The sequence below is a fragment of the Peromyscus eremicus genome, chromosome 20 (genome assembly GCF_949786415.1).
Source record: "Peromyscus eremicus chromosome 20, PerEre_H2_v1, whole genome shotgun sequence".
Taxonomy (NCBI): domain Eukaryota; kingdom Metazoa; phylum Chordata; class Mammalia; order Rodentia; family Cricetidae; genus Peromyscus; species Peromyscus eremicus.
The window spans coordinates 8,612,765-8,625,397 of NC_081436.1; the positions used below are offsets into that span (position 1 = coordinate 8,612,765).

At 40.8% G+C, this 12,633-nt stretch overlaps 1 protein-coding gene across 1 annotated transcript in view; it reads right to left on the reverse strand.

Annotated features, from left to right (window-relative positions):
- Tmem117 (transmembrane protein 117) overlaps window positions 1-12,633 on the reverse strand; it is a 458,729-nt gene that overhangs the window by 10,620 nt on the left and 435,476 nt on the right. The window contains exon 6 of the mRNA XM_059247072.1: window positions 4,839-4,968. Coding sequence (XP_059103055.1) covers window positions 4,839-4,968 — 130 coding nt within the window. The remainder of the gene's footprint in view (window positions 1-4,838; window positions 4,969-12,633) is intronic.

Genomic DNA, 12,633 nt, shown 5'->3' on the forward strand with positions numbered 1-12,633 from the left:
GTCTTCCATATTCCTCAAATAAAGAGTGGGGTTGGGGGACAGGTTCCTCACAGCAATAGCCCATTCTCTGTTTTCTGGCATCAACTTCTGTATTAGTTACTGTCTTAGTCAGGATTTCTATTACTGTGATGAAACACAATGACCAAAGCAACTTGGAGAGGAAAGGGTTTATTGTGCTTACTCTTCCATATCACAGTTCATCATCAATGGTAGTCAAGGCAGGAACTCAAACAAGGCAGGAATCTAGAGGGAGAAACTGATGCAGAGGCCATGAAGTAGTGCTGCTCACTGGCTTGCCTAGCCTGCTTTCTTAGAGAACCCAGAACCACCAGCCCAGGAGTGGCTAACCCTCAGTGGGCTGGCTAAGCCCTCCCACATCAATCACTGATTAAGAAAATGCTCTCCAGGCTTACCTACATCCCAATCTTATAGACACATTCTTTTTACATGAGGTTTCTTCCTCTCAAATGATTCTAGCTTATGCCAACCTCTCTAAAAATAAATAAATTAATTAATTAAATTAAATTAAATAAAAAACAACTATTCAGGGCAATTACTTTGCATTGCTGTGATAAAACATCACGACTAAAAGCATCTTATGGAAGAGTTTATTTTGCCTTACAGTTCACAAGGGTAAGAGTCCATCACGGTGGGAAAAATGGCAGTAAGCAGCAGCCCTGGCAACAGGAACAGGAAACAGATCACATCTTTAAGAGCAAGCATGAAGTAGAGACAGTGAACTGGAGGTACAGTGGAGATACTCTTAAGCCCTCCCCCAGTGACATACTTTCTCCAGGACAGCCACATCTCCTAAATCTTTCCAAAGAGTGTCCCACAACTGGGGACCAAGTATTCAAATATCTGACTGTAAGGGGTCATTTCTAATTCAAGCTACCATAGTCCAACTTTTTAAAACTCCCCAAAGTTACCATGTTTTGGTTTTTTTGGTTTTTTTTTTTTGTTGTTGTTGTTTTTTGTTTTGTTTTGTTGTTTTTTTTTTTTTTTGGTTTTTCGAGACAGGGTTTCTCTGTGTAGCTTTGCGCCTTTCCTGGAACTCACTTGGTAGCCCAGGCTGGCCTCAAACTCACAGAGATCCGCCTGGCTCTACCTCCCGAGTGCTGGGATTAAAGGCGTTCGCCACCACCGCCTGGCAAGTTACCATGTTTTTTAAAAGTCCAGTAAGTTCTAATAAAATGAAAGCAAACGTTATTATTTCAAAAAGAAGGACCAGGAGATAAAAACAATCACACCAAAGCAAACCCAAAATTCAGCAGTGTAAGTCCAAATCCTGTTAACTCAACTTCTAGAACTGGCTCCTAATGTAATCCCCTGGGCTCCAAGGGGCTTGGGAAGCCCCATCCCTCCAACTCTGCCATCCAAGCACACAGCTTCCTTCTTAGCTAAGATACAAGAAATTTAACCTACAAACCAGCTTCTTCGGCAGCGGCATTTCATTGAGCAGGGTCTTCAGCCTGCCAGCCCAGGTTTTTCTTATGTTTATGAGAATATTGGTCCCACGTTCTGCTTCAACCTTTAAGCACACAGATTTGGATGTGTGGCTGATGGATTTACCTTGAAACAATGTTTCCAGAAGATTCTAACACGTATTTTGTGTAAGATCCACTGGTGGCTATAGTGCATCACTCTTGATTACTCCAGTGGTAATACAATACTAACCTATAAAGAAAAACATTCAAGTCTCCCTTAACCTATACACAGCAGGAGGGCTGCTCAGCAAGTTAACATCTAACAGCTTAGGATGGACTTTTCAGGCTATGGAGACAGTGTTAAAACACGTCATGGAGCCCAGTATTTCAGAAATTTGATCCAGGATTTCCCTAGAAACAGTCATCTTGCAAACTGTGATATGTAAAAACCACTTCCCCAAAGACTAGCTGCTTCTCCATAGCAGCAACCTTTTCAGCTGATTTCCAGAAAAAGAGGGAAATGGAAATAGCAAAATTGAAGACAGCAAGCTTTGGCTTTGCTCAAAACCTGTGGCCATTTTCCCAAAGAATTCTAGTTACAGATATGGACACACACACGAATGGGAATACTACAACTGTGCTAATTTGTTACAGTGCAGCCTTTTTCCTCAAGGCCAACACTCTTTTAATTCAGCCACCAGAATCTTCAAAGGGGTTTTCAATAGATTCAGACAGCCAGCGTTTGTATGGTCTGACCTTCTGACCTCAGCTGTGACATTTCAGTCAGAAAGGAGCAGTACTTAATTATCCACATTACCCAAAAAAGCCTTTCCTAAGTCTCATTTCCAGCTCTTCTCCAGAACTACTGTGCCAGAGCTCTTTAGGAACTGACGGGCCTGGAGCCCACCATCCATTTATTTATAAAGTTTCTCCAATAACTTGACTATCAACCAATGTGGGGTTAGGAGAAAACCCTGAGTGAATGACGTCCTGAGTGGATGTATGTTGTTGACAGGGACATGGCCATGTCAAGGACCTCAATGCCTTTGACCCATAGGGAAGTGGAAAATCTTCCTTGGGAAATGGAAAAGCCTTCCCTCCTGGTCCAAGTGTGAATGATGTTGATAATATATGCGGAAAATGCCCTGCGTAGCTTTCTCCCCTGGATATTTATGGCTTGAAGTCAACTCCTCAATAGAGACTGATCCTACTGAGATTAGGTAAGCCGGTCTTCTCAATCCAGCTGTATACCATACACCTCATCTCCTTGATTTAGCTGTGTACAGTAGTAACCTTGTTTCCCTGTTGGACTCTATATGATAAACATGGAGGGGTGGGTTGTGGGGAGAGCTGGGGCATGGGAAAAGGGAGGACAGGGGAATCTGCGGTTGGTATGTAAAATGAATAGAAAATAAAATAAACATGCTGCTTCCAGGGAGCTGCAGCTTCCCCATCAGAGGGCCCAGTTTACCCGACTGAAGCTATTCGATTAGTCCCTATGTTTCATTTTGTTTCTTACTTCATTCCCTTACTACATCAGACAGGTCTGTCCTGGAGCTATATAACTCTTAGCAAACGTTGCCAAAAGCCTTCGTCATGTTACATTCCCTTCCGGAAAACTCTATCAGTATGCCTTTATTCTTTTTCAGCTTCTAGTTCCTAGCCCCAGGTTTGAGGGCCTGGATCTGTGTTTACCAGAATGCACAGCATCTCTGGCTCATAGCTAATGACAGTACAGCTTCAGGCATCCTGCAATCACATAGCCTTTCCAAGACACGGTGAACAACTTTTAAAAGTGAATTTTTGTTCATCTTTCTAAATAAAACATCCCCAAACTGCACAAACATTGGATACTGCAAACCCTGAATCTGTACCTTCCATAATTGACACTGTAAAGTAGTCCTGACATGTACTTTTAGCAGTACAATTTTTAAAAACTAATTTGCTCTCCAATTAGTTTCTATATTCATTTTCCCATAACCCAGTGTATGTTTTAGTAGTATACTTTTTAATGGGCATTCTGATAGTCAGAGACCATCTTTATGCAGGGGTGGCCTGAGACAAGAGCTGGTAGCAAGAACAGATGGTCCAGGCAAAGCCACCCAGAGGGATATGGTGATGCCATGTGTGTGACAGCTATTTTAGAAGTCCAAGAGGATAGCATGCTGCAGAGATTATGTGGGGACGCTGAAACCACACTATGTGACCTGAACTCAAATTGATTGATTTATCCAGTGAATTTAATAGATGAGCCTCGGTCACTTTGAATAGGAGAAGAAACATGATGCATCTTCCCTATGCATGAGCTCATTCTCAAACTCAGGAAGGTCATCTCATACTCAGAGTGAAAGCACAGCTTCCCACCTGGGAAGCAGAGTTTTTCAGTCCTCAGATGTTAATGTTTCCTGTGCTTGGGCTATTTTTATCCATCAGCACAGACAGTAGTGCAAGCACAGATTTCTTCTGCAGCTTTCGTTGTAACAAGTGTGGGATCCGAGGCCATTGTCCTTAAAGCACTCACATTCATGCCCTGCATTCAAACAGCTTAGGACTGAATGCTACCCTTTATCCGTGATCATTCAGCTGTCTGCTTTTTGTTAAAAAAAAAAAGTGAGAGAAGGTACAAAACGTATCTCCAGGATATCTTTTGGGAGATGAGAATGACTGAGATGTTATGCATTTCAGAAGCATGAAAAATCGGAAAGTAAAATAATCTGGAGAGACACAAAAGAATCTCTTGAGACAAACTTGTGCCAGGACATAGAAGTAGATTCCATGAAATCAAATAGTCCATAGCCACATTCTTTAAAGGCATGTGGGCTGACTGAAGATCCAAAACCACATTGTCATCAACTTAGCAGTAAATGCAGAATCACAGAATGTCCTGATGTTGAAAATAGACACTGGTAACCATGAAAAAGAATCCCAGTGTGTGTAAGGTCAGCGTGGAGTGGCCCATGAAGCATAGTGGGAATAACTGTCTATCAAATAGTTTGTCCCTCTCTGTCCACACACCAGAATGCCAGCCCAGACACTGCAGGGACTACTCAAGCAGGAGCTGCACTGCCCTGTGCTCCTTAACTCTAAGTCCACTCCTCTACTAGTTATGGCCACTGGAGTGTGATTGAGGTGAGCTGTTCAAAGCAGATAAGAAACAGGTGAGCCCCTTTCTATTATTGTCCCCATTCCATTTGTTCCGATGTGCTTGTTGGATATTAACATGTCACTTGCCAAAGCCACCGTGAACCTACAGCCCAGATGGATGGCACTGAATCACCAGCCCACCTGGAGCCATCTTGCATTGTAAGTGAGTAAGAGATAATTAACTCAGGGCTCCCATCAGTGGTTCAATTTGTACAGAAAACATGAGACAGGAAACAGACCAACGGTGTTCTGAGTCACACAACACACCTGTTATGTGGATGCGGTACTCTTCCTTGAAGATCTTCTGGAAGAAGGGGATCTTGAACTGCATGTGAGGAGTGTGCAAGCCGGGAAGATTCACGTCAACATCTCCCATGAAGTGTGGGAATTCCCAGTCCTGTCAAAAAGGCAACACGAAAGTGTATCTGTGATCTGCTTTGCTTCATCTTAAGCAGCAAGACACCTCAAACTGACTTCCTCTAAGCACTTTTTAAAAAATCATTTATTTTCAGTTAGCTGCTGGGTATATCTATTTCACTTGAAAATTATTATTTTATATACATTGGGTATTATTATGCATGAAAAATAAAAATTATGTCATTATTCCAATTCTAATCCGGTAATTAGAAGCAAGTATGGAAATGACTTATGTTTAGGTCTTTACTGTTTGTCTCTACTGTGTATGGGTCTTTATATTTTTAGACAAAAGAGGTAAGTGATCTGGGCTTAATAAATTTGTGATATTTTATCTGGCTACTTTCAAAATGATGAGCCCTATAATGTCATGTCTTATAGAAAAAGACAAAGTTCCAGTGTTCCCCTAAAGTATTTTTACTAAGTTCTTCTCTAGAAACTGAGCAGAATGCTCCAATGCCAAAGAACTCTAGTCTGCTCGCTTGCTGTGCAGATGAATTTGAGCCAAAAGATAGAGGACCTGATGTGCAAGAGCAGCAGGGAGAACCCCGAGATTGCCATCCGTCATTTCTAGTGGAGGCAAAACTGCACAGGGCATTCCTTTCTCAGAGAGAAGAGAAACTGACACCACAAGGATTCTATCAGGAGGTCTGACTTTAAAGCCCTACATTAAAAATCATAATTATCCCATGAAATAAAAACACCAAATATAAAAGAATATTTGAGATGGGCTCATAGACATTAAAAGACACACTTTCACTTTTAATAATTAGATAATCACTGAAGGTACAGAACTATGTTTAGTTAGTGTTTTTAACCAACTCAAATTAGAAAACATGAACAAAATATTAATTTGAGACTTCAATCCACAAAGTCAACATGAAACTGCTAAGTTCACTCCCAACATCTGATATAGGTAGGTTAGGGACAGTGCCTGGTCCCTTAAGAGTTTCCATGCATGTTTCCTTTTCAAAGAGAATGAGCCATGAGGAAGAGGACATAGAAGAGTGGTGGTCTTCAGCATCTAGCAGTCTTTAGATCAGTGGACCATCTCAAGGTGCTGATAGGAAATACATATACAAGAAGAAAATTAAATGGTACAGCATCATCTTGTCTGCTTGTGAGCAAATCTATCAGCCTCGCCTCTCCATGTTTTTAAGTCATTAGTAGCAAATAGATTTAGGGGAATCAGGAAATAAATGGATAATGTTAAATGGACTTGGAATATATTGTATAAAATTATTAGTAGGAAAATGGATCAGAGATTCTATCTGTAAACTATTGCTGAGGTTGAGTACAGCATTTGCTCCCCACATAGAGCCTCTTTGTTCTTTCCATGTTACATAAAAACTACTACAAAGGAAACTGACCTTGAATGCTAAAATGTGACTGATAAAAGCTATGACTGCAAATAAAATGAGTGACAGAGTATCTTTACTTGTCTTCCATGAATGACAATATCGTTTAAAACTTGTCTTTTTATTTCCTGGTTGCAGATAGAGCACACTCCTTGGTAGTCATTGGGCCACTGTATTTGAACCAGCTTCTTTGTCAGAAGGCATTTTCTGACTTCTCCGATTTAGACTTTCTTACATGAAACTAAAGTTTTCTGCTAGTGTGAAATTGCTTTTAGTTTAAAAGCAATCTCTGGAGATTTCTTTTGGACTGTGGTCAAAACCTCATTCACTAAAAAATAGTTTCTCAATTACTTCCCAACTCTTCCCATAGCTAGAGAGATGAGTTAAGGAAGTAGGGAGTGGCGGGGGAGAATAAGAGAGAGGAGAGCCACTGTAGTGTTTTCCAAGAAGATGGCTTCACTTAAAGAAAAAGAAGATATCAAGGAGAGGGGTTGGTGCTCACATGTGAGGGTGGTGTGTGTAGGAAAAGTAACTGTAAGGTAAGTCTTTAAAAGAGAATAAGCAGAGAGGATCATGACTCACCCATGGCATCTCCCAATTCACCCTTTTGCTTCATTTGTCATAAAAACCATGTTTTATTGTTTCAAAACTCTTTTACTTAATTGAATTCCCTGGGCCCATTTTCTCTCTCCTCTTTTAATTTTTGTATTTCAATTCTTACTTCCGTACCTCTTCAGACTCATCATTTTGAGTCAGCGTACATCTGGTCTACCTTGGCTACCACTGGAATGGCAATCATAGTAATTGCTATACCATTTTGAGCTCAGTTTTTACTGGAAAATTGATATCTGAAAATTTAAATACCTGTGATTCCAGGTATTTAAAACAGAGAGCAAAGGGGAGAGAGGAAGGTGCTTTTTGTCTCCACAGGTTTCAGTCACTTCATCTACAAATCAGTATTAAACCTGTCAACCTCACATCCTTCTCAAGAGCATGACATAATGAATGCCTAGGTAGCAACCTGCATTGTGACAGATACAGAAGATGAAACACAGAAATGGTCAATAAGCAGAGTTAGTTTTCTAGCATAATTCACAGTTAGTTTTATCTTGAGAGACAAGCAGAGCAAACTGATGATGTTTCACACTAGCTATGATAAAGAAAGGAAGGATGCCATCTTTCCCTATCTGTCCCCATCCATTGCATAGTACCAGTCACCTTGATGCCTTTGACCAGGGCTTAGGTCAGAGCAAAGGTCTAGAGGCCACTCAGAAAGGATGTAAGGGAGGGGCACCTCTCCCAGGGACATGTTAACAGTGGCCTCATCAGGAAGATGGGAAAACAAGTGTGTTCTGGTTTCTCTTTCAACAGGAGTCTCCCTGTGGTGACTCCAGAAATAATGGAGGGGTGTGTGTATAGATGAGAAATTTGACTCAAAGATGTTGAATCACTAGTCCCAAGTGTCACAGGCATCATGCAGCAGAGCTTAGACATTCTAGCTCCAAAGAATGCATGCTTTCTGTTCATTTAGGCTTTCTCTAACCACAGAAAAGTAGCATGGTATTTTGGTTTCATTTCAGTGCTGACATTTTTTTGTTGCTGTTTTTTTTGTTTTTTTTTTTTGTTTGTGTGTTTGTTTTTGAGACAGGGTTTCTCTGTGTAGTTTTGGTGCCTGTCCTGGATCTCGCTCTGTAGACCAGGCTGGCCTCAAACTCACAGAGATCCGCCTGGTTCTGCCTCCTGAGTGCTGGGATTAAAGGCATGTGCCATCACCACCTGGCTCCAGTGCTGACATTTTTAACCAGCTTTGTGTGCCTTGCCTGAGAATTAGCCATGATCATCAGCTATCTTCCACCAGGAGCCAGTGTATGGGGCTTGGACCCACCTCCCTTCTTTGGGTGGGTATTATTAGAATCATCTCACCCTAAAGTGAACAAGACCAACTGTAACTCTTTCTCCACAAACAACTTCCCTGGGGATTGTTGCCTTCTAACAAGATGCCAGTGAGTGGGGCAAGGAACAGATGAATGATTGATAGCAAACACGGGGGCTGTCATGGCATTGACACCATGAATGCACAGCCAGGTTTATATACACATGGTACAGAGGTGTTATGAGTCACAGCTTGCTCACTTTCTATATGACTGTCAAGGACATATTGTGAACTAAAGACATAAAGTATGAGGAGAGTGACCAGGTAAAATATATTCAACTAACAAGCTCAGGATAGACACACTCATCCTCCTGGCATGGCATATTATAAAATGTTCATTTATTTTGTTCTTAGAGAATTGCTATCAATGTTTAGGAATTGAGGCCTTGGTATTGCTCTTTGCTATTAAAGATATCAGCAACAGCAGAGCTCTATCAGTGATGAGAGTGAGTTAGACACACAGCATCAAGATGCTACAGTTCTCAACAGCTCATGATGTTGTACACAGCACGGACACATCTCCGACTCCACATCTGTTCACAGATGAGGTATGGTTAATTTTCATTCAGATAAGCATATTTTCCATATAAAATAATAAGCAGTGGCATTACATTTATCTACTTCTATTGCTTACTATTTTCTACTTCTGTCTGTAGCAATGAAAATCAGTCCCTGACCCCTGGTATTCATACACTATATTTGGGCAGGATTTGGGGGCAATATTATGCATATGGACGGTATGGTCTTGGGACATCCTGGAGTCATCATTTCTCAGTGCTTCCTTGTTGAGTGTCAATGTCAAGGAAGAGATCTGGGTGTCCTTCAGAAAAACTCAAGCTTGGTTTTGAGTTCCCTGGTGGTAAAATGATGATTCCTCATTTCTCTGTAGATAAGAAATTGAGGCTAAAAATCTAACAGCAGTTATTGCTTTACCCCAAGAAACTAAAGCCAGAATAAAAGAAAAGTCCTATTTTCTGGGTTAACAATTGATCAATTGGTTTTTTTTTTTTTGAAATAATTAAGGCAAAGAATAGCTTTTACTGAAAAATTGATAACCTTTTAAATTAGAAACCACGAAAGTTTCTACTTACTACCTGACAGTTTTGTCCACATATATGGTGACCTTTGATCATTACTCCCCTCCCCCTCTCCTCCCACACTGATAGCTGCTTTTGGAACCCAGCGAGTTTAATTATAGTTGCTTATATAAGCACAAAGGGGAAGGTTCTCATCAGAACATGGGCAACTTGTCAGTGATGACATCACTATAGACAATGACACCTTTTCCCCATCAACCATTATCTGCACATAGAGCCCCGAGAAGGACTGAGGCTTCGTATGTCCCTTGCCCATGTATGACAGAATGCTGACGGTCCTAATCTCGTGTGAGTCTTGGTCAGTAATCATAGTGTAGTGAGTCCATGAGTGCAACAGATACGTCATGTTAGAATGATAATAGATTCTAAAATGTTACTCTAAAATGTCAACTCATTCCCCATTTAATAGTTTATTTATCTTCTTTTTATAGCATTAGATTATCAAGCTTCAGATGATTTCAAAGTCAACTTTACAGACACATTTATTTTCCTAGCTAATCTCTATTCATGTATATTTCAGAACTGAATTCAAAATGTGACTATCAGAACATCATTCCACAAAAAAAAAAAAAAAAAAAATACCAGCTTGCAAAGTGTCCTTAGCTTTCCTAAGCTTACCAGTGTCCTAGCAACAGGATTTCAGATGACAGTGAGCAGAGGTGGCCCGAAGAATTGTTCTTATGCTCTGGGTGACATTTCTGTTTCTTATTAAGAAACTAGAGAGCCTCATTTTTCCCCAGCAATTCTTTGCTTCTGATTGGCAAAGTTGCCATAGTAGCACTTGGCTGAATTAATTCTCGGAAGCCTTGTTATACAGTAGGCTCTGCGAATTTATTTGCCATTCCAGTCATCCCCACTGAAATGTAAGCTCCGGGGAGCTCAGATGACTTTTCCCTGTTTTGATAACTGCTGTATTCTCAACACATGAACTCAGCTCAGCATATATGAAGAACTCAAGTGTTTGTTAAAATGATGAATGATGCTCTCTGAAAGCTAAAAAAACACGAAAATCTCTTTTGTGTTTCCTGGAAGAAGCATGGGATGGATTTAGGTAAGAGAAACAACACGGTGGGCATTATGTATCACTCTAACATTAGTTATGAGGAAAAAACTGGATGTTTTGCTTTGTTTTCATTATCCAGGTATAGAGAGACCATGGAAATATTAACATAAAGCTTAAGCTTTTTGCAAAGGCCACAAAGAAAAGAAGAAAGTAGATAATTAGAGAGAGTGGATGTGATAGCTAATCTTAGTTGTCAACTTGATCATCTGGAATCAAATCAACTGAAACCCAAGCAGCTGGGCACACCTTGAGGGAGTTTACTTGAGTGAATCATTTGAGGTGGGAAGATTCACCCTAAGTCTGGGTCACACTATCTATTGGCAGCCTACATAAAGGGACATGAGAGAAGGAAGCTTTTGCTCTTTGCCTACTTGCCCTCAGCCTCACCAGCAAGTTCATCTATTCTTCTGCTAAGCCATTCTTTCTCTGGTATTACAGCCTGCTTCTTCAGGATTCCACTGTAGACTGAAGACCAGCTGAGACATCCAGCCTGTGATGCTTTGAAAGAAAATGGCCCCCAAAGAAAGTGGCACTATTAGATGTGGCCTTATGGGAGTAGGTGTGGTTTTGTAGGAAAAAGGATGTCACTGTGGGGGTGGGCTTTGAGGTCTCATATATACTTCAGCCATGTATAGTGTCTGTTCCTGTTGCCTTTGAGTCAAGATGTAAGAGCTCTCAGCTCCTTCAGTAACACCATGTCTACCTGAGAGCTGCCTTGCTTCCCACCATGATAATGAAATATTTTCCTTTGTAAGAGTTGCCATGGTCATGGTGTCTCTTCACAGCATTAGAAGCCCTAACTAAGACACAACTTCATGGACTAAAACAACTACTGGGTTCTTGGACTTTGTCAGGAGACAGCCATTGGTGGACTAGTCTGACCACAACCTCTAAGCGACTCTCATAACCCCACTTTTAATATGTATAGATTCATCCTACGGGTTATTTCCTCTAGAGAAGCCTGACTTCTATAGAAGAGGTCAAGTTTAAACACTAAAGATGTGTGGAGAATTGCTCAAGGACATGTTTGGGGTGATCTTTCTTGTCACCCCCTAAAAGAAAGAAGTGATGAGATTTGTCCAACCAAGTCAGAGACGAAGAAATTGAAGCACAGTAGCATGAGTTAGAGTCATTATTTCCCACACTGGGGGACATGCAGTGGTTCTGAGGCAAGCTAGACCATGAAAGGTACTTGGCAGTAACTGTGCAGGATGCTCAGGACAGAGGTGGCTGGAGGCTACCTCTCAGATGTCCCATGTTACCACCCTTTCCTCATGTCACATTGGCATTTTCTCTTCATAGTCACTGTGTTGTGGGATATTTTGATTGGATTCTGACCCTTCCAAGACTGCCAAAAAAAATTTGCTTTGAATCAGAGCTAGCTACCAACTGACCAAAATTAACCATAGAGGTTTTGGAGGAGTGAGGATAGATAGAGAGACAGGAAGTAGTAGGACACGGCTTAGAGAGGGTCTTGACCTTTGGATGGAAGAATGAGAGACAGAGAGAAAGCTTCTCTGCCACTTCTCTGATCATTCAGGTTCTTACCACATTCTGACTTCCAAGTTTTTATTGTTAAAGAATACTTAGATAAATACATCATCACTGTCTTATTTCCATAAAGGAAAATGTTCTATAACCTTATGAACTAAACTATTTAATTTGGGGGTGGGGGTCAATTTTTTTGGCTTTTTGGTTGAAGGAAGCTTTTGTCAACTCATAGTAGAGATGGTAGACCTCACTCAGCCATAAAACAAGTCCAGATCAATGTCTACACCCTTTCCTGAAATGTTTTAAAGAATGTGACTTTCTCTCTTTTCTTTTTAAGATTGATTCAATTTTCTTTTATGTGTATGGGTGTTTGCCTGAATGGATGGATGTGTACCACATGTATGCCTAGTACCTGTGGAGGTGAAGAGACACAGGACCCCCTGGAACTGGAGTAACAGAGAGTTGTGAGCTGCCGTGTGGGTTCTGGGAAACAAACCTTGGTCCTCTGCAAGTTCAGCAGCATTCTTGACTGCTGAACCCACCTCTTCATCCTGGAATGTGACTTTTCATGTGTTCTGTCTATTTCCAAATATCCAAGAACTAGAAAAATCGTTAATCATAAGGGTGTGTTTTGTAGTGTGTTTAATTGTTTTCTTTCAACAAGTTTTTTTTTTTTTTTACTTACTCTCAGAAGCCCATATTTCCC